We start from the raw sequence: 27,544 nt of genomic DNA, 5'->3' as shown, positions 1-27,544 counted from the left end.
TTGGATTTTTGGAATGATGGGGAGATGCCAGATTTTGAGCGAGTGATGATGAGGGGTCTGAGTAATGCCCCTAGTGGCAATGCTATACGCTGATGCCACAGTGAAATCCCCTGAAGAAGTCGCAGCCCAAATATACTTGTCTTCCACAGGAAAGATAGGGATTGGATTGGAAAGTATACTAAAAACAATATCAGGTGGCCACCAGTGAAATACCAAGTCTCTATTCCACACTCCATTATGAACGTCAATGAGATCTTTAACCACAGTAGGAGCTTCCCGAGGTAATGGAAAGGGAGCAGCAAACGGGGGGGAAGGATGGTATCCAATAATCCACCCAAGGGTCAATAGAATTGCCATTTCCCAGTCGGAAGAAGAGTTCCTTTCGAATCAAATCTCTAGCGGAGCAGATAGATTTCCATCCCCATGATGCCGAAGACGGGCATCGAGCATGAAGGAAATTGGATAAGGAGAGTCAAGTTGCCTAAGCATTGATCGATTGAGATTTAATCCTGAATCCTGATTGGACCTCCCTCTTTGATAGTTGATAGGTTTTGGATTTTATTCATGCTGAAACAGATAGGGAAAAAAAAACAAAAAACACATCTAAGAATCTGATCTTAGTTTGGAAAAATTTTGATTTTTGTAGTGGAAACACTTGAACCATTGTTCTAAATAATTTGAAAAAAACTATATATACATATCCAATGTTGTTCTATGGAATCTAAGAACACAAGGACATCATCTATTTAGGCAATTGTAAATTTTGGTGTAGGGGTTCAAAAAAACCCATTCATCACTCAAATCAGAAGATTAAAATCCACAGTTGAAGATAAATAAAAATAATGTGACGAGAGCTAAGATTCCCCTCACATTACTGGCATGAACAAGTTGAATTAGTGATCACTTGCAATCAGATGAGTTACATTACTCGCCAAAAATTTTTAAGGAACCCAGTTTCATAATGGGAATCGGTGCCAGTTTTTACTAGGAACCAAAAGTTATTTGAGGGGAACCCAGCCTTTACTGGGATCCTTGCATTCTGTCCCCAATGTCTTGAAGGAGTTCAAATAGGATATAAACATTACCTGGTGTTGGACTTGAAAGCCTCATCAACTCAATCAACATGAGTATCAATTCTAACACATTTTCAACCATTAAGAAAATCACCACAGGGGCTAGCCATGATAATCATTGGCCAACAATCTGAAATTTCCTACCAAAAAAAAAATCTTAAATGATAGAATCAACAAGCTCCAGCGCCACTAAGCTGATTTTGCAACTTACAATCAAGGATTTGGGCTTGCTATGCAACACACACTCCGGGCCTCGACTAATCTTCAGACAATCTTAACAACATTTCCAGTTTCTTACAAGTAAATTAGCTATAGTTGGCAATGCAGCAAGACCCAGAAACTGAACAAAGAGTTCAAAAGGAGAAACACGGTCATATACTAATTCAACTCCTCAATTGGCTGCTCCCACAAAATCTACCAAGACTACCTAAATTTCCATTCCTGAAGGAGCCAGCGAAAAGAAGAGAAATGCACGAGTAACTTACACGATATTGGTAGAGAGATACTACCATCATTCATTACGATGTCAGCAACCGCTTGATACCTGTCTTCTGATCTTGCGTAAGCCTGCTCGGGAACTTGATGTTGAACTTGATTCTCAAGTTCCCTCTCTTAGAAGGTTCCTTGGGAATTGGCATCCCCTCCCCCTTAACAACTTCTTCGTAGCTAGGACTGATAATGGAATTGACGGGGATAGTCAAATTCCGTCCATCCAGAGTTGTCAACTGTACTGTGTATCCAGTCAGAGCTTCCACAAGAGGGATCTTCTGTGTGACAATCAGATCATTACCATCCCTCTTGAAGACACTGTGAGGCTTCTCATCAATGATGAAGACCAGATCTGAAGGGATCAGACCTCGCTGCTCGTTGCCCTTCTCTGGGAAAGTGATCTTTGTCCCTTTCTTCCAGCCCGGTTTGATCTCTATTGTCAGAATCTCCTCTACTGTTGAGGGTCTCCTATAAAAAAACCAAACACATAAAAACACTGAGCCTTGTGATAAGACAGCACATATTCGTTCCAGTTGTTTGGTTAACATCTTGCAAAGCAGGGGTAAGGCTGCGTACATTATGATCCTCCCCAGACCCCACAGTGGCTTAATAACTTGACATTTTATCATCATCATGCAAGCAATGGAAATGTCCCACATGAAAAAACAGCAAAAAGGAAGCAGGACAAGTGTATAGATGATGAAGGCAGTTCTGGTACTCAGAATTTTGCCACATAGCATATCAAGCAGTGTTCTAAAAGTCGGCATATCTAGGTGACTGACCATCACACCATGCATCATCACTGGTCAAATCTGGGGCCCTACAATCATATGGCCCACTATGAATTTCCTTTTACCCTTCTATATTGAAGGATTCTAAATATTTTTAAAGACGCGTATTTAATGTCTTTTCTTCACTTTATTCTGAGAGGTGTCAGAATCTGTTTAGACTCAAACTTGGAATATGAGTAGAAGACATTTCATCCCCTACGGGTAAATTTTGGGTTCCATTGACCAGCCACACACAGGCATACCATCTATGTTGAGATGGAAAGCAACACTTCCATTCTCTCTCTCTCTTTCTCTCAAAGAAAAAACAAAACCCCAAAAAGTCGTTTCCCGGATTTAGTTATCCATAGACCTCAATCAAACTGTATTGAAACGTCACACATTCACCCAAAAGGCCAAAAGTAACCACACTGCCTGCCCTAAACCGTACTAAACCTTTAAGACCCAAGCCCTAAAAGACAAAACTCCATGAAACCTTCAAGAACCTCAAATCCTGAGAAAAAAACTACAATTAAACCAGCAACAATTTTTGTTTTTTTAATTTCCAGAGAAGAAAATTTCACCATAAACCATGCTTGAGAAAAAGCTAGAATAAACAAAACTGGCCCCAAATTTTCTTTTATCATACTTTATTTATTTTGGGAGGGGGGGGGGGAGAGTAGGGATAAGCAGCAACGGATGCTTTATCGAATCAAAAGCATTGGTACAAGAACATGAGTACATGAAAGTGACAACCTAAACTAGAGGAACAACAGAACTAAAGCACCCATTACATACAGTGACACCCACGACTATAAGAGTACACTATAAAAACAGAAAGTCTACTCTGGCAATAGTAGAAAGTTTCTTTAGGTCCATCCTGTTCTTCCCACACATTTTTCTATTGCACATTTGTTAGAGGGTGAAAAAAATTCTATCCTGGTACACCTTGAAAACTACCATAACAATAAACACACTCTTTTGCTCCATCTAATCTACTTCCAAATATATAATTTTTAAAAAAAAGGTAAATTGTGCTGCAGATCCCTGATGTTTGGAGAAATAACACCCGCAGTCCATCGTTCCAGCTGAGAGCGTATAAGGTACCTTTACACTTGTGTTAGATGGGACTTACTACATAGTTGTCCCAGTGTCTAGACCCAAGGCGTTGGAGGGAGCCTGGACGTCTAGGCCACACCTTGACAACTATGCTTTAATAAGAATTATTATTTGACCAAATTGGCCTTCCATCTGTGACAAAATTATTTTTTTATGAATTGTCGATCAGCCGAAGTGCCGAATTCATCACAATAGAAGCTTGAAGTTCTCTGCAATGCCAAAGAAGTGAAACGCAAGGTCAATAGTCTACAGCTCAAAGAATTAAGATTTCAAACGGAAGAGAGATTGTAGCAGCGATAGTCTACAACTCAAAGAATTAAGATTTCAAATGGAAGAAAGATTGTAGCAGTAGACTGGAAAACCTTCAACATTGAGAAAGAACAGAACAACAACACTACAAAGAGAGAGAAATGGTTGATGGACAGCCCATTGTTCTCTGGGAAAAGCCCAGAAAAATCGATTAGGTCGTAAGCTTCTTGCAATTTCCAACTGAAGGGGGGGGGGGGGGAATTGAATCACAATCAAGCACTTCACCAAATGATTTGAAATCAAGCAGTAATTGGAATCAGAGAAGATGCACAGTGGAACAGAGGGAGAAATTGAGTCCGAATAAAGTAGCACTGGAATCTAAAGTTCTTAAACCCATTTCAGGAATGGCACATCCACTGTGGCAGAGTGCAGATTTCACAGATCAGCACATTGAAGATGGATATGAGGAAGCTCCTTGCAATTTCAATGACCGTGCTTCAAGTCTCCTTCCATTAAAAGCCCTTATACCCAGTGCCAACCCGTATCTTCTTGAAAATCTACTAATCTGTCTTTGCCAGTTTGTTTTCACTCTCCTTGTTCATTGGTTTCCAGGCTTTCTGTACAAACTTTTAAGTCTAAAGTCTGAACTCTAAAGGTGAAATCCAGAGTCTACACTTTTATTATATATAAACCGAGAGGACTAAGGAGAGCAGAGAGCTTTTCTTTCTTTCTTCTTTGATCGTTTCTTTGATTTCGTTTCAGTTTTTCTAAAAAATGTGGTGGCAGTGTGAGAACAAACCCCCAACCCCACTACCACTGCGAATGTTAAAGACTCTAATGGCGAGAAGGAAGGCACGAAAGGTGGCCCGCATGGTTCTCCATTGTTGCCGGCGACACCATTGAGGGTTGGACCCCTCTTAAGCTTCCATCTTGGTGAGTTCTCCTCCTTTCTCCTGTCTTAGTCCACGATTTCCGTCCGATCTAATGATTCTCACATCACAAAGAAAGGGTCATTTTAGTAAAATTATTTTTGTTACGGTCCCACCCAAAATGAAGGACTTTATGCACTTTTGGCTGAAACAATGGACCACGTGCAATATTTCTTCAAACATCCAGGACCCAAAGCAAAATTTACCTTTAAATAAGCAAGAAGAATAAGACCAATTAATCTAAGATGAGCCATAAGCCATGATGAACTATCCACTGTTTCGACACATCAGACCAAGTCCTTTACCGCAAAGGCAACTAACAGAAGAGAAAAGAACAGAAAAAAAAGGAGCATTAAATCTAGGGCAAATAATATCATCCACTAGGACCACCAGAAATATCCTTTTTAAAAGAACCAATGATAGGTTTCTCATTCTGCTCCACGCAGAGACCCCCGCCCCTAGCAGCCTGATGATAGCTAAATCCATCGTCCTAGAACTTTCCATTGAAGTGTTATCACTGTTAACACCTTTTGATGTAATAACATCTTGACTGTTGTATCCTTTTATGTGGAGCAAAATATTGTAAGGGCCAGTTTTATATATTCCCCACTTATGGAGTTATGGTGTCTACTTTGGGTACTTTTCAGAGTTGTTGCTTATGTTCGTAAGTAGGATTTATTGAGTACATACACTTCAAAGGCTTTTCTTATAGGTATAGAATGTTAGAAATTATGTTCAATCACTTGTTTTTATACTATGGCAACATGGTAATTAGCTTCAACTGGGTTATGGGCCTTTTGGTGCTATAGGGCTTTGTTCTCTGAGTTTCTCTTTTTTTTCCCCTTTTTTCTTTTAAACTCTAAGAGTTTTTAATAGTTTCCGGAGTTCCTAGAAATCCCTAGGGTATCACATTATTTGTATACTAATTGTTTTTATCAAGTAGTTCCTATTTTAGAGGTTAGCACTAAACTAGCTATATAAGTTTGTATCCCCCACACAAGTGAACAAATGAGAGGAAGTTTTTCTCTCAAGTTTTCATCCATCGCCGTGTGGATCCATTCTACCATATATATTTATGTTTCTGTTACAGTAGCTTCTTTAGCCTCTATAACAGCTTCTTTTCCACCATTAATAACCATCATACCACCACCTAAACAAAACTATACCTTGCTTCCATCAACCCTAACCTTCACCCCTTTATCCACCATCAAATCCCAGCCATTGAATTGTTTGCTATTACTTTCTACTTTCTGTCCCAGCTTATTAGAACCCATTCTAGCCTTTCAACGTCACATCCAAAGTCACAAAACTCTAACTTCTTTAAACTATATCTAAGGTTATGCCAACCATCTACCACCGTTCCTTCTAAACCCTAACCTTAATTTCACCTAAAGACCAATTTTCCCTTTTCTGTTTCAACTTAAAATAGCCAAAACAGCAGTTTCTCTCTCCTACTTTCACTAAAACCTAGGGCTAGACTTGGTTAATTAGGGCTTTCATTCCACTCTTTGAAGATTACCTAATTGTACAACACCAGCTCTAGATCATCCCTCTACTTCCAACACCCATCAATATTCTCTAATCTCTACTCAATTGGCCTGCCTTTCTAGGAAAATGATGCGTCAACATCAGAACCTAGCTTTATTCCAGCTGTATCTGATCAGTTCTACAAATACTGTTTTGCCATTCCACATCTATTGAAACAAAACTCTACACATCTTTCTCACTACCTTGACAATTAAGCCATGCTCCATTTCCTCGACACATTATCCTTTTAAAGTTGCAAACTTGCACCAAATCGCTCCTCCTACAGCTGTCACTTATTCCTGTTGCACATGACAGAAACATCTGAAACACCTAATCGATTAATTATTCCTTCAGTGCTGAATCCATTGAACATCTATTTCATGATCACACACATGGATTCATCAAATCCTTATAGCCTACTTGTCTTTCAAACAATACCAAAATTTAATCATAGAACTTTTACCCAAACGTCTTTACACATGCAGTAACTAAACTTTGGTTCGGTCAATATGATAATCAGCTAAAGTAATGTGGATCCAAATCACCCAAGGATAGGGTTTAGTATTCCAGCATGAAAACCAGAATCGCAGTGAAGGGTTTAAAAACCAAATTCAAGAGAAATTGATTTCAGCAAATCAAATATTCAGACGAGGCCAATATTCTGGTCGAAGGCCACCCCTGGACTGAGGAACACTCCTGCAAGACTTGAATCCAACAGATGGATTAGAAGATATGAGAAACCCTTGTTGAGTCTAGAATTTTTAAAACCCGAAAAACTAAAGAATTCGATAGCAGAAATGTTATGACTCTTAAACAGAACTGAAGCTGATGTGCAATTGTGGGAAAGAAAAGATAGAAAAGATATGACCAGAAATCACCACCTGATGTACAGAGCTGTATTCACCATCAGCACCCCAACCTTGGAATTACCACCAAGGGTTCCTGGAATCACCACCAGGGATCCTACTGAATCATCAGAACAGAAAGCCTTCTGAATCACCACAGAACCAGAGGCAAAAAAAACCCAACTTTCATTCCTCAAATTCGTGTACAAAGAATACCACTTACATATGCTTAATAGAAAACTCAAAACAGGAATCAAATTAGGCCTACAACTCCTCCAGCCGATAGCTTACCTTGGAGGTAGTCTACAGCTACTAAAACTTGGTCTAAAATAAAGGAAAATAGCTTAAAACAAGGCTGGACTATGACAATTAAAATAAAGAAGCAGACTCTAACTAGACTAACTAATTAAATAATCCTGTATTCATCCCTCCTACCTATATTTTAGGCCCATTAAAGTGGCCTATTACAATAAAATTCATAGGACCAAAGGCCCACCCAAGACTTATTTCCACTAAAATAAGCTCAAATATGTGATTTATCTGCATCATAAGTAATGAAATGAGATTGAACGTGAAATAGAATATAGAATCTGCCACTACATTTTGCTATGTATATTTCAGGGGAAAGCTGGGGGCTTTCCAAAACACTTCAAACTGAACTAGGTATTTTTTATAGATTTTTATTATTGTTATAGGCCACTAATATGTGTTTGATGGGGGACCCCTTCAAGTCATCATATCCTCTCATATCTAAAATGATGGTATACGCTTCAGTCTTGTCCTCCAATTAACATTTAAAAGTCACTAAGGAGTGCATTTTATGGAACCCAGGCCCCTGAGATATCGCAGAGAGTAGTAACTTTGATCTTGTTAGGCCTAACTGGCTTTGGCAATTCTTCTGAAGTAGGAAAATTGCTGAAATGGGCTTATTTTCGTATATTTTAAGTCTTGGATTGGATTATATGTGTTTTGGGTATCTGGTCCAATGGGTTTCTTTGTGATGGGCCACTTTTATGGGGCTATACTCTGGGAGTCTGGGTGTAACTGTGTCAGTGAGGAATACGAGATAGACATTTTTAGCCAGTTAAGTTGGATTCGTAGTTAAATTAGGAGTTGTTTTTAAGTATTTCGTTGCGCAATTCAGTAATTAATTTGATTAGTAGTTAGTTTAGGTTATTTATAGTCACGGGAGTGACTTTTAAGATTTCTATATATGTAACCGCCCATTCAAGCATACTTGAGTTATTTAAAAATTTGCTTTTCTCTACCATGTGGATTCATAGTGTGCTTGGATTGAGGTTTCCAGCAATTCTAAGGTGGAATTAGCTATCTGAGATTCTATTAAGGATTTAACTTCAGATTTTCTTCATATTCAAATTAGAACTTGTAGTTAAGTTTGACAATGATTTCTGAATTCAGAATTCAATTATATACTTGAAATAGGAAACCTACTTGTGTTTGGATTTTAATTTCCTAATTAACAGTTCGATTTCAATTTTACTACTGTAGATTTTAATTGGATTCCTAATAATTTGATTAGGCTTCCATTTTTGTGTCTTATTTGGATTAGATTACAGTCCTAGTAGAATGGGGATTTCCCTCATCTAATCCTACTTGACCTAAGAATCCTTTTTGGCAAGGATTATACTCTTAGAGTTCTACATAGAACAGGATTCTTCTGGAAGACTCCAAGTGTGACTGGTATTCTAGTGCAACTGGGATTCTTTCCAACGCTTCCCTTGCCATTATCTTCACTAGAAAAAGCCTTATTTCTCCATCAAAACTTGCGAATAGCTGATAGGTTTTGTTAAATATTTACTCAGGTGGTAAATAGTTGGTTCATTAGCCAAACAAGTAGCCAATGGAGATGCTTCCACCTTGTAGTCCTGTGCTTTGGCATTAACAGTGAACACCTCTTACTATTGAGTATTGAGTATCAAAATTGGCTAAATCTTGGCTACTTAGTAAGCTACGCAAGCAATAAAAAGGTTAATGATGCTAAAGGGACCGTTAGTATCCCTCTCTTCACATTCGAAGATATTTAGCTACCTGTGCAGATTTTGCAGCAAGGACTGCAGAATGGTGGAATTCCATTAGCATCAGAGGAGAGGTTCAACTTGCATGTTGTGGTTTATACTTTATAGCACCAAAGAAATCAAAGTTTAGAAAAGGACATATTTTCGCAGGGTGGAGAATCACAACGAAAGTGTCCCATTGCAAGATAGGTTAAAGAACTGTAGAATTGTTAACTTTCTCAGGCTAATCTGCTTGTTGAAAGGAATTAGTTGGAAGCAGAAGCTAGAAGAGATAGGACCCATGGCATATGCACCTCTGTTCCAGGCATAACACCTCAAACTCAAATCATGCCATTGGCTTTTGAAAACCCAACTACATAATTACCTCCAACAAACTTGCAAAGGGAACTGACTATGTTGAAAGCATGATGAGTTCAAAGGATAGCTGAAGAGTGAGGAACTTTCAGTTTTAGTCTACAGAATAAATGAGTGTTCACCATAAAATCAAGTTAGACATTTTTATGTTTCCCAAGTATAATCGTTCTGTGCTGCAAGCTTGTGACAAATATTAGCTTCTCTTTGGAAAGCTTTGTCAGATTATTTCCTCACAGTCTATCATCTTATTACTAGAAGAATCATTTTACCAAAAGTATGACTATCATGCTTGGAGAACGGGAAGTGGAGAATCAATAGATCATTTGTTCAACATTTGCCTTTTTGCAAGTAAGCTATGGTTAGTGTTTTTGAGGAATTCAAAATTGAGTAAAAATGAAGATACCAGATTTCACAGAGTTTCCAAATTTGACTTGGAGAATAATAAGGCACTAACAGAATGGAATAAGATAATCATATTTGGCTAACAATAGGTATATGTATAGAAGAAATCAAACAAGATTAAAAGCAGAGATATAGAAACCACAAGGACAAAAAAAGAAAAACATAAGGGACTTCAAAAACATTTTAAAACAAGTCTAATCCTACAATATGGAACCATAGTTGTCAAGGCGACGTCTAGGTGTCCAGGCACCTTAGTCGCCTTGATCTCCAAGGTGCCTTGTTGGTGTCGCCTTGCGTTCAGGCCCCCTCCAATGCCTTGGGTTACCTAGACGTGTTGACAACTATGTATGGAACTGCTCACCAGGAAATACATGACCAGCATTTCAAATGGCAAATACTTTCTGAAACTTTAGAAAAAAATTGACAAAAAACAGTGGTTCCGTAAACTATAGGACTTCACTCAATTCAAGCCTGAGTTGAATCCTTAACAGACCAGTTATCTATCGAAAAATAAAAAATACTCAAGAATCTAGGGGCCCCAACACACCACATGGGTAAAAAAAAGTTAGATTTTCTCCAACAATTTTAGAGGTGTGATAGGACAATTTCAAGTTCACTTTGACGGAATGGTTTAGGTTTTTTTTCTTCTCAAAGAACGGAACTATAAACTTGATAGGCTACTTGAATAGAACTAAAACTGAAAGGAAATTGAATGCTTCTTGATAGAGAAATAGATAAGAAACTAATGCTGATGTTCAGAAGTGAAAACTGAACTCAAAACATAGATTTTCAGATCAATATTTAAGTTGCAGCAGAGAAACTATGACAGAGTATCAACCACTTCTTTTAAGACAGATTCAAACTCAATCCTCCATCCCCAGGGAACTGGTTCTTGCTGGAAACTCAATTGGTAGCTTAAAAGTGTGAAATGATGCAAAGGAGAAAACAAAAGAACTAGAATCTACACAGCATAAACAAAACTGAAACGTTATTGCTTCAACAGATAATTCATGGCCTCTATAGGACTGCTTATATGCCTATCTATAGGTCTTAAAATCTAAGATTCATACTTGTACGAAGAACTCATAATTCAATTACAACTTCCAAATAAAACTTTGAAACTGAGCCTATTTCGATCATAACTTTTAAACCTAAAACATACACCGGAAATCAACAAAACTAGCCTAATTCTACCAAGAAACTGAAAAGAAAGAGAGGAGGAATCTAACAAGAGCCCACAGTGACATTTATAGGCCCTTCTTCCCCTTGTTCTTCACACATGGCGGGCTGCTGCATCAGCAGGTGGTTGGCCTCCAATGCAGTTGGATGGAAACTTTTGAAATTAAAGACCTGGCATCTCCCAAAAATTTCAAAAACTTAAAGCTTTGAAGAGATTAAGTTATTCAACATTTTGAGACTGCAATCCAAGAATCAAATTTTCTTTTTCTCAACCTAATTGTGAACTTATCCCTTTCCCAGAAGAATGTTTTCCAAAATATAATGATTAAAACAGAAGATGTTAGACGAGCATCATACAAAGTTTCATGAGACCAATAAAAACTATCAGAGGCAATTACTGCACAAATAGCTGTAAACTTCTTCATTTTTTTTTCTTCTTTTGAACAAAACATTTGCTAGGACTCATAAGAACGCAAATTATGCACATGAGACTCGAATAGAATACAGAAAATTTTCTTCCTTTCTATTAAAATTTCTTCAATGATTCTAATGAAGATAGAGGTGAATAAGGGAATAATGTATGACTCAAGAGCTGTGAGGGTTGATAATTCTCATGAAAAAAGAAATTCTAAAGCTCTTATTGCTATCAAGAGAAAATAAGTGGGGATTAAAAATTATAATTAAAAGGAGGAGAAAAAAGAACCTACCAAGCTTGTGAAGAGAAGAGGAAGAGGAGATGGGAACTCAAAGTACACAAATTATCCACCTGCTATCTTCAAGCAAACATCTCCTTCCATTGGAGGTACAATGGAAGCAATAAACTGGATGATGAATTAGCATAAGAATGTGCCATCCATCCTGTGTCATGGACTTTTAGGGAGAATTGCCCCTTATGAGTATAGTTATGTATGTCAAGGCGTCGCCTAGTCGTCGCCTAGGTGGGCGCCTTGGACGCCTTGTTCGCCTACTTGGTGTTGACTTGCTTTTTTACCCTCTCGAACGCCTTGGGTCACCTAGACGCCGTGACAACTATGGTTATGTTTGTATTTTGCCTTTTCCCTTCTCTATTGTGGGTTTGCTCAGGTTTAGGCTAGTATTCTCCTATCTGTTGTATAACTATAGACTGGCTTCTACTAGCCCCTGCAGTTGTTTTTGTAGTATATCTTTTTTTTTCTTATCAATAAGATTCTATGGGAGATAAGGCATATAGACAAGGTACGTCAAGATACAGCACAAAATTATATTTGAATTGCTCTAATGTTTGACCATAAAAATAAGAATCGAATAATAATAAACACATGCTCCATCAAACTGACTATTCCAACAGTCATGTAAACAGTTCAGTCTTCAAATGCATAAGGCAATGCTCTTTAGTTAAAACTGTACGGTTGTAAGTTGCTCAGTTATATCTTAGTCTAATGATTTGCAAATCCATATTTTGATAACTGTGACTTTTGAATTTATCATGAAGGCAAAAGTTCATCGAGATGGTCTGTCATGATAAGCCTATCAGGAAGGTCCACCATTTTTTAACCCCATGGACAATTGGTTTCAGACGACTGTTGGATAAGTTGTACACCTTATAAATTAGCCGCGTGCCAAATTTCAGGCTCAAATTCAATTAAATCTAACCCATGTATGTCCATACGTCCTTGCACTTCTCAGCCATCCAAGTATGTCCATACACCTCTTGTAATCCCGATTTTCAAAGTTTTACTTTGCCACTTGGCAAACTCTGTGTGAAACTCGACATATAGGCAAGGGAACTTGGATTCTACCTGTCCACAAGATTTCGGCCCCACTCAACCTGCCACATGGCCATCTTGGATAACTTTGGCCTTCTATGAAAATATATAATTTTCAATAGTATATACTATATACTGTGTGAGGAAATGTTCATTGCATGGTTTATAGAGACATTTAAGGAATTCTATGGATAATTAATCATTTCATTATTTGTCACTGTTCCGATAATTTTCTTTGTTTGCATTTTTATTATATATTTTGAGGGAACAGGTTTTCTAGGCAGCAGTATCTCCACATGGACTGAAGCAAAACTAGATGGATACATGATAGCGTACACACCATGCTCACGAAATTTGAGCCTCAAGATAGTTGGCACGTGGAAGATACTTGTACTGTCAAGGAAATATTTGTCAATGGAAAATATGGACTTGCAATTTAAACTCACTCAATAGTTGCTATTTTGAGTGTATTCTAAATTGTTTAATTCTATTTTTGCTATTTTGAGTAATTCTATTTTGTTATTTTGAGTGTGTTCTTCAATGCTATTTTGGGTGCATTACAAGAAAGCTTGACCATGTTTTTATTTGTATTTTGAGTACACAAATATGAGAGCTCTCTCACTGACCCATCATGCAAAAGGTATGCCATTAGAGTGAGTGCACCCACCGGCTCTATGCTCCACTCCTTCGACTGATTGTTTGCATCAAATCTCAGATTCAGTATTGCACAATAGGGTTCTTTTCACCTTATGCTATCAGTCGTTAAGGAAACTTAGGCTTAGAGGATGGTCCCCCTTTCTCGCATAAAAGTGATCAGAATTCTAACATGCCACGTTTTACTGGAAGGATCGAACCATGGGAACCTTTTCACAATTACAGTTCACCGCGTGCGTAGGCTTTGAAGCCAATTAATGAAAACAGATGTTTCTATTTTTTTAATGACAATTAATGCAACCAGTTGTTTACTTTGACTAAATAAAATTCTTCAAGAGAGATCTTCTCCTCTCTCTCAATTTTATGAGAGTGCTGGACAAAATCAGTCATTTTCTAGGATTTGTATGATGAGCTTTTATAAGACCATTAAGCATTGTACAAAAATTCCAGCACTGACACTACTTCCCAATGCTTGTATAGAAAAAAAAAAGTGTGTTGACAAAATTTTTGGGAGGCGTCAGGGACACCTGTGCAGGCAGGCACCAGCCCTAACCTACCTGATTTTTAATTGGTGTGGCTCTCCCTTTTGTTTTTTTAATTAGCTGCAAGCTGTTCAGGATGGCATCCAGGGTGCTCCTGCCCTGATCTATTCTTTCGCCATCCCATCTATACAATGCTGGCAATAACATGTATGTGAGGGATGCCAGTATGCATTTTCTTAGTGAGGTAATATTTCATAAGGGCGTACCCAGTGCACAAGGGTCCACTGCAGGGTCTGGGGAGGGTCATAATGTACGCAACCTTACACCCACTTTGCACAGAGGCTGTTTCCTGAGACTCAAACCCATGACCATTTGGTCACAATGAAGCAACCTTACTGTTACACCAAGGTCCACCCGCTAGTGAGGTAATATTTCATAAATCCCCATAAAAGTTCTTTTCTTAGTGAGATAATATTTCATAGAGCCCCATAAAAAGGCTTTTTTTTTTTGACAAGATAAAAATGCCTCTCTAGAAAATGCCCTAAAAAGGCATTTTCTTATCCATGAGTGCAATAATGCAAATAAATCTCACCCGTAACCACTTGCCAAACAAAATCAAATGCATAAGGAAATGACATCAATACTCTCTAATCTTAGAACCGAAAAAAACTCAGGTATGATCTCAAAGCTAGTGATCTAAAAAAAAGAAGTGTTCCAATGTATAATCCATGATATTTGTTTCATACGTATAACTAATTTAAGATAAAGAATGGAAGAAATGCAGAAAAGAGGGTTAATGAGGTGGCGAATATTGCTGAGAACATGGAACTAAATCTCAACCGAGACGTCTCGCTATCGTAGTTGACCGAGACGAAACCTTAGGGGAGTTTAAAAAATACCAAGTTTCGACTGGTTTCGACCATATTTCGATAGTTTCCCAAGTTTTGACATGAACATAAATTCACTTATCCCCATCGAAACTTGAGGAAACCTGGCTCAAAACCAGGATAGGCACTTATTTATGCCAGAAACCACCAGAATAGGCACTTATTTATGCCAAATATCATTTAAGTAAATAATTCATTTACTTAAGATAGTATTCATAAATAAGCAAATACCCCCTATTTGAATCCAATAAAAATAGTTTAAAAATAAAATTACAAAAGGACAAAAAAAACAAAAAAACCCTCAGTTCAAGAACAAAAACTGGATTTTCAGCAATAGGTGCAATTTTCAACTTTTAAATGCTAGGGTTTTCTCAAATCTAAAAATTCCATAAATCTTAATATGATAAAACATTGCTAAAAACCAAAAGAGCATTAAAATATTCATTTGTTTTGATGTCTAGAAAATTATTTCCATTCAAAGCGATTTTAAACAGCATTCGCGCACACCAAATTAAGTTTGACCGGAACATAACTCCTTCAATATAAATCAGATTTAAGCACTCTCAGACCTTGGTTTCAAGGCCCAGAAGTTAATTTTTTTACCCTAATTCTTGTTGTGCTGCCAATTTTTGACATTTAGAACCCAATCCATGCATTAGTTTCACGTAGAGAACACTCAAAATAATACTTATGGTTTTGACCCAAGTTTGATAGTTTATATTGTTCTTGGACTTGGCATCGAATAATATTTGATCGGAACATAACTCCTTCAATATAAATCAGATTTAAGCAATCTTGAATTTTTTGAACCCCCAAGACAATCTCAATTTCTAGCTGGTCGAAACCAGTGTCAGCACCAAGTTCTCGATCCTTGGCTGAGAAGGAGATCCCATAAAGTGACTATTTTAGATATTTGGGCTCAGTCGTACATAAAGAAGGTGATATAGAAGATGATGTTGCCTAGAGGATTAAAATAGGATGGATGAAGTGGAGAGATGCATCTGGAGTGCTGTGTGATCAGCGTATTCCTTCAAATAGGACTATCATACGACCGACTATGATGTATGGTGCAGAATATTGGGCAGTTAAGAAGCGCCATATAGATAAGCTAAGCATCGCAGAGATGAGGATGTTGAGATGGATGTGTGGCAAAACTAGGAAGGATAAAAGAAGGAATGATATATTAGAGTTGATTTGGGAGTTGCCCCGATTCATGATAAACTTTGAGAAAATTGCCTGAGCATGGGCATGTTCAACGGAGGCCTTCAGATGCTACAGTTTGGAGGACTGACTTGATTCAGATTGAAGGTACTAAAAGAGCTAGGGGCAAGCCTAAAATGACCTAGGGAGAAGTGGTGAGGAAAGACATGTATAACTTAGGTCTTGTTTCAAGTATGACCAAATAGAGCTGATTGGAGGACAAAGGTCCATGTAGCTGATCCCATTAAGTGAAGACAAATTCTCAACTTGGGTCGCCAACATGGTAATGGTGCCTAAGTCCAACGGGAAGTGGAGAATGTGTGTCGACTACACCGACCTGAACAAGGCATGTCCCAAAGATGAATACCCACTCCCGTGCATCAACCTCCTCCTTATATATGCAACAATAAACCACGAAATGTTGAGCTTCATGGACGCATACTCGGGTTACAATCAGATATGATGAAAGAAAAGGAAAAATCCTACACAGCATTCAAGACCGACCAAGAGAACTACTACTAAGGTGATGACGTTCGGCTTGAAGAACGTTGGGGTCACCTATCATAGGATCGTCAATAGGAGTTTAAAGACCAGATCGGCCGTAACATAGAAGTATATGGAGATGATATGCTCGTTAAGAGCATTCAAGCCGACCAGCACCTGACCGATCTGGATGAGGTCTTTCAAGTCTTGAGTAATGCTGAATTGTGCCATTATTTTTGTTATGTTCTTTTCATTTTATTTTTATTAATCTTTTGTCATTGCAAGGTTCCATGTAGCTGACCCCATTTAGTTAGGATAAGGTTGAGTAGTTGTTGTTGTTGTTGTTGTTGGAAGAAGTGCAGAAAACTGTTGACAGGCATGCTCTTTTGCGAATACATGATTTTAGAAAGATTATAAAAAAAAAGGGGTAAATTACTGAACTGATAATCAAAATTTAAAATAACTTGACTAAAATAGAAATTGGATTCAGTCAAAATACGAAAGCACAGTCCAAATGCTGCAAGTACACAGAATCTTCAAACTCAGATGGTAAATAATAAACACAGATTATTTGGTCCAGAAAGATTCAGGTCTAGTACTTAAAACATATAAGCTAGGATTTGCTATGATTCAAGCGATAAATAATCCAAATTTTCTATCATATTTGTCATTCCACAGACAACTAATGCCACATCTGATGCAGAAGCCAAGTTGTTTGGCAAGAAATATTCTAAGCGAACTCATGGGAGAAGAGCTGGTTCACTTCACCAACTGGTGGACCAACCCAATGGGCCATAGGGCCAACCAACTTTAAGTTGGTCCAGCCCAATAGGATTGGGAGTTGTTGGGTCACTCAAACCCAGAATCGTGGGGACATAATTGTCAACTTATTGACAAAGTTTTGAGTCTTCAAGTGTGGACCGATATTCAATTGTGTGGGGGGGGGGGGCACTTGAAGGAGTGAAGATCATATTATGCTTCTAATTTAATTCAGTCAAGTTAATTAGAGTAGTTTCTAATTTTTATGTTGAAGTTATTATGTCAAGTTTCTATTTTTGGTTTTACTTGCGGTGCAAGTTCTGCCCTCTTTATACTGTAAGGCTGCTATGCCTCTCCCCACGATTTACGTAGTTGAATGAAAATTTGCTTTTGCTGCAAGTATGATTGTTTCTCAAGTTGTGTGACTTGAAGAGCTGAAGGAGCCTGGCTGGGAGAACCAAATCCATCTATCCCAGCCCCTCCACTATCACCTTCTCCATTCTCTTTTCTTCTTCATCGAGCCAAGGCTGCTGCGATCATTCCTCTGCCCAGAAAACCATTCGGCTGCTGTTGCTGCTGTTGCTGGAGATCATCACTTAAGGTTGAAGACACCTCTTTCTCATTGTGATTGCTGCTACTGAGTGTACCATCAATTGGAGCTGTTGCTGCACCTCTGCAAGTTCTTTAGCTCCAACTTACTAATTCCATAACTCCCCCAATTCTTCACCAACCCTGCTGGGTTTTGAAAGTTTGAAACACAGTTCCCCCCTGCCATTCTCTCCACTCGATCTTCACTTCCACCCCATTCCACAGCCTGAAACCTCCAAATTCTACTAACTTTCTATTTTCATTCTCCTTCCATCTCCACTTTTATCCATCAAAATAGACCCAAACTTGCAGGCCAAGCTTCAATCACCAAGTCCAACACTTGGGTACTGTTGGGGTCCTAGAACAGCACTGTTTTGGAGGATTTCTCTTAACCTTCTATTTTGGTGTCTCACTATTTTCTCCACATCAGGCCATCAGAATTGAACCAAATTTGGAGTCAAGCATCCTCTTAACATCATCTACACTCGATCCAAGTTGGGTGACCATCACTTGGCTGATTTGACTAAAAACCCTAACTTTCTAATTCTGACTTTGTTCTAATTTCAAATTTTTGTGGGTCATTGGAACTAGTACCCTAGTCTTACATTAACTTCCGTCCAGTTGTAAGAAGAAAATAATATTAAAAAAAAAAAAAAAACAAAACAAACTGGAATACAGGAAGATCGAGCTGACCACTCTGCACTCTTCCAATCCATTAACCATCAATCTCCCCACTAGGAATATGAGAGATCTAAAATCAACAAACTGGAAAGCTTTTACCACTTGTTACCAATTGGAGTCATCATCAATTTCACAGTCAACATCCAATGAGCAAGACATTCTCATCATAACAACGACACAAACAACTCATCCAAATCAAACAAAACCTAAACAATAAAAAAGAGGAACAAATGAACTCACCCACTAGAATCAGTGACATCCCTCGAAATCTTCATCTTCTTAGTGGTTCCCTTGTACAAGTCTTCCAAACTACAAGGGAGGGTCCGTTCGATAGGGGCAGCCTTACGGGGAACAGCATAACCCGAAGCCTCACCACCTCCACCCCTAAACTGCGAGAAGACATCTTCCGCAAATACGCTCCTCGGGAAAGTAGGGACACCACCACGGCCACCCATGTCTCCCATCCCTCCAAAGGTGCCTGAGAACCCAAAGAACTCGGAGAAGATATCGTCGGCGCTCCTTGGATTGAAACGGAACATCGTTGGCCCACCGCCACCGGCATCGGGCATACCATAGAACCCACCAGCACCAGGCGTTGGAACCTGACCCTTGAGTCCTTCTTCACCATACTGATCGTAGACTACTCGCTTTTGTGGGTCGCTCAAAACCTTTTTTTTTTTTTTAATTTCAGAAGAAGAAAAACAAATTAATCAACAAATTACGAATAGGAATAGGAATTGAAAAGAGAGATAGGATTCAGAACTAGAGATTCATAGATTTGAGAGATCTTACATCGTAAGCTTCAGAAATTTGCTTGAATTTGGCTTCCGCTTCTTTCTTGTTCTTGGGGTTCTTGTCTGGATGCCATTTCATGGCAAGCTTTCGATACGCTTTCTTCAGGTCATCTTCTTTGGCGTTTCGGTCTACCTGTAAAACCTTATAGTAATCCACACCCATCTGTTCCTGTGTCTCTCCCTTTCTCTTCCTCTCTTTACCTCTCCCTTGTTTGCCTTAAGTAGCTGAGAAGAGATTTTCGCCGGAAGTTTCTACTAGACCACTGGAGATAGAGCAACGGAGAAGGCAAGGGAGGAAAGAGAATAAACAGCTTGAGTAATGAACCAGGGCTCTCCGGTGGGCCTGATCTTTATATGGGCCCATGATAGAGACATCTACTGAGCTCTATTTCGGCCCATAGAGCTCATTCTTTGGGCCCTATTTCTTGAACCCCCAAAATATTTAGATTACTAATGGGCCCAAGCTCCATTGGCAATTGGCATGGAATGTCGTAAACCCTGTTTGGTAATGATTTGGATGCAAAGTAAAGTAAAGTGAAATTTAAGTTGTTTTTTTTTTTTGAAATTTGAAAATTTTACTTCTCATTCCTTTAATTTCTCTTGCAATCAAACGTAGCCTATGAAAATTCCATTGGATTAGTATCTCCCATCTCTGTCGACCACTCGAGAAAGTGTATCCGACCAGTCAATGCAAGAGCTTCAAGAATTTATATCTTGGCATCATTGGCCATGTCATGGGGGATCGACTCTCTTGCTTGACCAGATAAGGGATTGGGGCCTTGTAGGGTGTAAAGTAGGGGAGCAAGTTTGGCCCGATCGATAAGGCTAAGTTCACTTGAAGGCTGTTGAAAATTTGAAGGAAAAAAAATCACCTTTGATTAGACAATACATCAAGGATAAAAATTACCACGCTGCTAGAGTGCAATTCACCTCTCATATGGGTTTTTTCTTATTTTCTCTCTCCTGTAGTTACTATGTGGGTTTCAATGTTTCGTATGAATTATACCTTTTTTAAGACAGACATTGGTGTGATGAATAGATTCCTTTCCCACACTGGCAGTGTGGAAAAGCCTCTCCCATACATCAAATAAGATCTAAATTCCATCCAAGTTTTGGGCATTATAGTGTATCATTGCATTACTCAACCTAAACCCCAAATGCCAATAGTCAAAACCCTATTCAGATCCAATTGATTAATGTATGAAGTCAAAGAGATGGGAAGTGAAAATGATGGAACAGCAAGAAATTGGGGCATAAGTTGCTCTCAAGAAATATGACTCTAAACTTTGAACTGTGGCAATAAAGCGGTTTTTTTTTTTGGTAATGGGCTCCATCTTGGATGCACCACCATGTTCTGAACTTTTGAGTTCTAATTAAGTAACTTTCCACCTTCAAACCCTCCACCCCACACATCACCGATATGCCTATCAAAAGTAGATGTTTTTTTCACCCTCAGTGAAAGAGGAATTCCTTCACTTTGGGGATTGATGGTAGGTCAGATCATAGTTAGTTAAAACGGGAATAACATAAAAACTTAATACAGTACGATGTGTAAAAAATACGATCAAATATTTTGAGGAAACAAAAAACAGACGATACATGTTTTTAAATGTTTAGCTTTGAAAGAAAAAAATGGCATAAATTGGAGACCTTTTCATGTTTTATTAATTAAATATTAATATTTGATATATGAATTATAATTTACATAATATTAAATTAAAATTTTTAAAAACATTTCAAATGTTTCATATTTTTTTGGGGGCATTTTTTTAACTAACTATGCACCGGATAGCCAAAAGAGAAGGTAGTTTTGGTATCATGACACCCTAGAGGGGGTGTGATAGCTCCAAGTATTGATGGTGGTACATCTTTAGCCCTATGTGTTTTTTTTTTTTTTTTTTTTTAAACTCTCTATGTTCATTTACTTTTATCAAGAACTTGACGATTGAGTCGATTGACCATTCATGCTTCGTATTGTGTTCGACCATTGATTGTTTATGCTACTTCTTCCATATCTCCTCACCTCGCTTTTTACATCTATGGTACCTTAAATTCATTAGGCTATGTTTGGAAGATAAGAAAAAAAAAAAAACAATTGAATTTGAGAAGAGAGATAGACACATAAATCAATCAAGATATCATCATAGTTGATGTCTTATTATGATTTTTTTTTTCTTTTCGTTTCTTGACTTCCAAACATAGCCTTAGAGTTAATATGGATTTTAGTGAAGATGATTGCATTATTGAAAGATCTTCACACCGGATCAATGCTCCAGCATCAACCACTTTGTGGCCCTCTTCGCAGTCCCACTCCTGTACTTCCACTTCATCTCTTCCTTACACCACGAACTTAACACTTGTGTTTGGAGGTCAAGAATAAAGAGTTGCAGATCAGATGCTCAAAGAAGTTAGAATTGTGTTTTTTTTTTTTGGATTGACTAGTAAAGAATCATAGGTCAAAACTATGCCTCTAGCTAGTGTGATGACATGGCTTATTCTGATCATGGTGTGGAGGAAGCTCAATCAAAACTAGGGTTTCAAAAATTGGTTTATGAATCGACCGATTCACCTATTCCAATTTCCTCCGATCTTAATCGTTGCAATTTGAATTGGAATCAAATCAGCAATTCCTTATCCGATTTCAGAATCGATCCCAATTTCACCCTTATATTGCTAATAACAAGTAATTGATTCGAACCGATTCAAGCCAATTCAGATCGGAATCGGCTCTGAACGATTCCGTCACTGCAGATTATTTGTTTTCAAACCTTGTTCGGAACCTGAACCTTATATATACGTATTTTGTTTCATTTATGTAGGGTTTGCAAATTTCAATATGTTCTCTAACTTGTAGGGGTTGTCTAGATATGTATTTGTTTACCCAACAAAAATTTTCATATTTTTTTCTTACTTTGGGAACATTTGGTGGATTGCATGGTTTTTGTTTGATTATTGACAAAAATACATAACAATCTAATAAAAATATGGGATATAAGTTCTCTGCACCAGGGCGCAAGGTGCACTTGGGGCGCAAGGTTCAACCAGACACATGGGGATGGGTGAAATGACCCCCCCTAATGCCCAAAATCCCGTCCCATGTATCTAGGCGCAGCCTGCGCTCCCGGACAAAGAACGTGAGCCCTAAAAGTATAAAATTTTCTACTCTACATCAGGTCTCTCTCTCTCTCTATCTCCACAGTAGCATTTAACCAATGATTGTTTATAAAAAATGCAGTTATTTTATATGCAATTTAAAAAAAATACTATTTAATATTTATCTCAAATTATTATATTCTTTTTGTCTCTTTGGAGACATCCGATAAAATTAGAACGATACAAAGAAGATTAGGATGGTCCATGCGCAAGGATGACACGTACAAATTGAGAAATGGTCCCAATTTTTACATTTTCAATTACCAAAATAAAACTCTAACTTGTTTTTCTAATTCCAATTAAGATTAGGATGGCTCTCTATACGTTAATGAGGGAGAAATGAAACCCTTTAGAAACTGTCAATTAAGAAGATCAAACAGGAAGGTTCCTCCAATACTCTCTATTATCAGTGACATTCGTAGGGATGTGGAAAACCTGTAAGCCTTGCCTTCTAAGGGCCTTAGGGCTATAAACAGATCGGATTCAGCTCAGATAGTGCTATATCCGCATCTGCATCCGATTAATTATCGGACGGATTCGGATAGTGCTAAACGGATACGAATCGGATATTTTATTCGTTTACATATAAATATAGCTTTTCGGATAGCTATAGTTTATCCGTATCCGCATCCGTTTAGCTTCCGGACGGATTAGAATAGTACTAAATGGATACGGTCACGGATACAGAAACGGATTTCGGCTATTCATTTACATCCCTACCAAATCCCCTAGAAACATTTTCTTTCAACTTCCTGGCAGATTGTTTCCTCAGGGATCCACTCACCTTACTCTTCGGCTTTACTGGATTTGAGAAGAAATATTTTAATTCAAGGCAAATTTTTTAAAAAAAAAAACCTTGTAAAAATAGGAGATAAAAGAAGGGATTGAAACATTGCCATTATTGTCTGACCTATATTCAGAATTTATTTTTTTTGTTTTTGCTAAAGGATCAGAAAAAATATATTAAAAAAATAGAAGATACAAAATTAATGACTAGGCATACCCAAACGAATACAAAAATAAAATGGATGATGAATCGATTTCCGGATATTTAAAAAGATACGCATATAAATATGATTTTTTTATATAAGCTAGACATTTTAATCGGATATTGGATATCCAAATAAAGAAATAGACGGAATACAAATATAACGATATCTGGCCTAGGTTTGGTCCGTTTATACTCTTACTTGTTTATAAAAGAAGGCATTGGTGGCAAAGGTTAAACAACTTTAATGCCCCCACCTAATTCATTTATGGGAGTAGGTTCCCTTCGACACCCGTGTGCGGTTTTGGGCGAAGGAAGGTTGGAAAAGACGACCCGTCTAAGAGGAGTATTTAGGACAATTTCTAGGGGACAAGCTAGGCGAAGGTGTGCAGTTTTGATTTTGAACTGGCATTGTGGGGATCTTTTTCTCAATAGAAAGCCACATACTTAGTAATGTAATATACAAATCATTACTAGTAGGAGTGGTCAACAATTAAAGCTATTCTTGAGTTTTTTTCTGACATGTATGGTGAACAGATTAATTTTTCTAAAAGTAGAATTCATTTTAGCAAAAATATTCCCTCAGCTGAAAAAATTAGACTTAAATCTATTTTAGGAATTTCTTATTTGTCTGAAAACTTCGTTTATCTAGGAACTAAACTTTTTCATGGTCGTTCTAAAACCAAGGCTTTGTCTTCAATTGTGAATAGAGTTACTAACAGATTAAACTCTTGGAAAGCTAACCTCATATCCTTTGTAGGGTGGCGTGTTCTTGTTAAATCTGTTTTAGTTTCTATACCTACTTACTTGATGAATTGCTTTTCCTTTCCTCTTAATGCTTGTAGAAAAATTGATTCTATCTGTTTGAATTTCTGGAATGGGGGGTCTGTTCATAATAGGAAAACTTCTCTAATTTCTTGGAAAAATATGTGTCTCCCTACGGCGTTGGGAAGGCTTGGTTTTAGGAGTGCTAGAGTCCATAATCTAACCCTACTCCTAAAGCTTGGTTGGAGATTGCTCACTAATGGGGATGTTCTTTGGGCTAAAATCCTTAAGGCCCGCTATTTCCCTAATTCCTCTTTGTTGGATCTCAAAATCTCTGCCAAAAAAGGATCTTGGACTTGGAATAGTTATTGCCAGTATTATTCCTCTTTTGAAATCCTTCTCTTATAGAAAAATTGGGAATAGTAGAAACTCACAGTTTTGGACAGACCCTTGGATACCATTTGTACGGGGATTTACTATCCTTCCTAACTCTGAACCTAGAATGTTTCTTGAGAAGGTTTGTATTTTTATGGAATCCGTCAATTGGAATTCGAGCTCCATTACCCTTGCTACCCCCTCTTATCGGTCTAATATTTTATGCATTCCCATTTCTAATTCTGAGGATTCTTGGTTGTGTACCCTCTCCAAGGATGGTATTTTTAAAACCAAATGTGTGGCAAACCTTTGCAAATCCTTATTCTCTGATCATAATTTTCCTCTTTCTTCTTGGTGGAAGTTTTTTTGGAAGCTTAAGGTACATCCTAAATTTAAATTTTTTTTCAAGCGTGTATTAAATGCAGGACTTTCAGTTAAGGATACTATCTCAAAATTGGCCCAGATCGATGCCATTTGTGCTCTCTGTAGCACTTGTGTGGAGTCATTGGCATATCTTCCTCTCCTACAATTGGGTTAAACGTATTTGGGCAGTTGGTCCTTTAGGTCTGAGAATTGAGTTCATCGTATTTACCTCCTTAGAACAATTCTGCATTTCTACCCTGAAGAATCACAGGCTTGATAGGACTTCTTTGACTTGGTTTTTTTTTTTTTTTTTTTTAACTTGTTATTTTATTTGGGAAAACAGTAACAATGTTGTTTTTATTCTGCAAAGCCTAATCCTCTTTTAGTTTTGAGGAAAGTTGAACTTTGGATGAAAGATTTACACTTACCCCCCCTACTCTACTACCCCTAACTGTAATGAATAACGAGGTTGGTTTCCAATCAACTTCTTTACTAATTTTAGACTTTCCTTTGTTGGTATGTGCAGGGCTCGAATCTAAGAACCTAGATCCAATAGGATGGGCCATATGCATTTTGTTACAGGGCAAATTCATTTTCATCGCTGCCGAGACTATACGTCCAAGACATTTTTTGGAACCTGAAGTTTTCGGTCTATTAACTGAATTACAACAAACTGTGAAAATGGGGCTGAAGATGATAGAAGTTTGGTGCTCAAGCAAGTCTCTGCCCGGTCTTCTTCCATCTCCATCCCAAACGACATGATCACTGGAAATTCTAACTCTTTTTTGCAGGTCTTAGACATAGCTAAGGATATAACTTTTTTAGAATGTCAATATGATAACCAATGTTTCTTCTTAGGTCCTGGGTGAACAAACCTTCCAAGTTAAGTTCTCCTTTTGTTTATAACCTAAATGTAAATTTGCCCTCTTATTAATATATTTTCCACTTTTTCATCCAAAAAAAAAAAATTTAGGTAGATCATGGGAGGCTTATAAAACCTATACTCAAATAGGCTAGTTTATAGCTTCTTTTCATTTTCTCATTTAAGAATGGAAATTAAGCCAAGGATCGGTCATGTTGTTACTTGTGGCCCAAAAGCTTTATCTTTTTTTTATTTTTTTATTTTATTTTATTTTTAATGCGAAAAGAAAATTTCATTAAAGAAAAGGAAAGTTACAAACCATCTACACAGCACGGGATATTAGTAGCAAAATCATAAAAACATTTAAACTTATTTACAAAAGCCAGGTTAAAAAAGGTCTTAAAAGAGATATTAGAGGATTTAGAAGAAATCTTCAAGAGATAATCAAGGACTTCTAGGGACCAGGACTAAAGGGATGGAGTTGGAAGAAGTCCAGGTAGCAAAGAATTTGAGCACCAAACTTCTTTCAGCTTCAACCCTCTTAAGGAAGCAAAATCAAGTCCGTTGAGAATCCCAGTGAGCTCAGGTTCCAAAGAATGTGAATTTTTACTTCGACCAGCAGATATATAGTGAAGTTTGCCATCAGTCAAAAAAGCAAAGACCCAACCCAGCTTACCTACCCCAGTGGAGCCAATCCTTGCACAAAGCAACACAGGAAAATCCAACACGGGTAAATGACAGTTAGAGAGAGACATAGTAGAACTATCCATATTGGTGACAGATAAAGAAACATCATTAAGTTTAGAGGAGGGAGGAAAAATGTTTAGGTCCCTCAACCACTGGTTTATTCTACAAATTGTCTTCCCAGGGTTGGGGCGAACATTGTTAAAAAGAACATCATTACGAACCTGCCAAATAACATAACATGAAATAATAAAAACAGAAAAAAAACCAAACTAAAGAACACTTGTCTATCTTTTGGGTTTTTTTTTTTTTTTTGACGCAAAAAAAACCAAAAGCTTTATCTTTGTGCTATTATAAATACCATGTGGCAATTTAGTTAGCCCCCGTGTTTGGTAGACTCTTGGCATCAACATTTAGTCAAGAACCAAATTTATTTGTGGTGTTCACATGTCATTATACTACCCTTGAAAATTGATTCAAAAGTAGAGAAATTTTATCCAACAACCGTGCATTGTGAAAAATAAGAAAGCTATATATATGGTGGGTTATGTCATTGAGATAGATAACTAAAATTGATAGATGGTGTATTAGGGAATCTTCCTTCTATTCAATTTGGGGTTCCACGCGAAAGCAATGATTCCATATTGGATATGTGTAGTTCGATATGAAGACTTATAAGGACTTGGACATCATCTTCTTAATGGTTAATTGGTATGGGTGAGCTCTATTTAAGTCCCAAGACAAAAATATTCCGCATGTGATGCAAAAAGTGATATCATTATCATGTGGCAACTTTGGTATAGCTTTTAAAAGTGAGTTCTTTTGTTCTTATCATCAGTTATTATTCTTTAAAAATAAAAGAACAATTACACATACACCCCATGTACTTTGTCTTACGTGCAAATAGACTAGAGGTTTAAAAAAATGAACATGTAGACCATCTAAACTTTTAAAACCATGTAAAACTACCAGTTCGTTAGAAGCACATCAATATCAGTGTCGGTGTCAATGAATCGGATTTTAGATCCAGGGTTTCTGATGTTTGATCGGTTTCTAATAGTGTTTGATATTATCATGAAGGGAAGTCAGTGAACCAAGATTAGGGTTGTGGG

General features: G+C 37.6%; 1 protein-coding gene and 1 non-coding gene across 2 annotated transcripts; one reads left to right on the top strand and one right to left on the bottom strand.

Annotated features, from left to right (window-relative positions):
- Nucleotides 1-1,407: 1,407 nt before the first annotated feature.
- LOC122671914 (dnaJ homolog subfamily B member 13-like) lies at nucleotides 1,408-19,533 on the bottom strand. The gene is made up of 3 exons (XM_043869400.1): nucleotides 19,241-19,533; nucleotides 18,689-19,116; nucleotides 1,408-2,030 (listed from the first exon to the last, which is right to left on the bottom strand). Exons 1-3 carry the CDS (start codon nucleotides 19,403-19,405, stop codon nucleotides 1,592-1,594), a joined length of 1,032 nt encoding a protein of 343 aa, XP_043725335.1. The 5' UTR covers nucleotides 19,406-19,533; the 3' UTR covers nucleotides 1,408-1,591.
- A 3,009-nt stretch (nucleotides 19,534-22,542) lies between these two features.
- Nucleotides 22,543-22,645, top strand: LOC122638448. Its single transcript, XR_006329443.1, has one exon. It is a non-coding gene; the product is annotated as a U6 spliceosomal RNA (small nuclear RNA).
- The last annotated feature ends 4,899 nt before the right edge of the window (nucleotides 22,646-27,544 follow it).

The sequence above is a fragment of the Telopea speciosissima genome, chromosome 8 (genome assembly GCF_018873765.1).
Source record: "Telopea speciosissima isolate NSW1024214 ecotype Mountain lineage chromosome 8, Tspe_v1, whole genome shotgun sequence".
Lineage (NCBI taxonomy): Eukaryota > Viridiplantae > Streptophyta > Magnoliopsida > Proteales > Proteaceae > Telopea > Telopea speciosissima.
Note: the sequence above shows the minus strand (reverse complement) of the source record. Positions and strands in the feature narration are given on the sequence as shown.

Bases quoted from the DNA above. Each gene is read 5' to 3' on its own strand.
- LOC122671914 (XM_043869400.1), bottom strand. From the start codon at position 19,405: ATGGGTGTGGATTACTATAAGGTTTTACAGGTAGACCGAAACGCCAAA. The intron at 19,117-19,240 runs GTAAGATCTCTC...AAAAAAAAAAAG, and splicing joins AAATTTCTGAAGCTTACGAT to GTTTTGAGCGACCCACAAAA. The intron at 2,031-18,688 runs GTGAGTTCATTT...GTTTTTTTATAG, and splicing joins GATGTCACTGATTCTAGTGG to GAGACCCTCAACAGTAGAGG.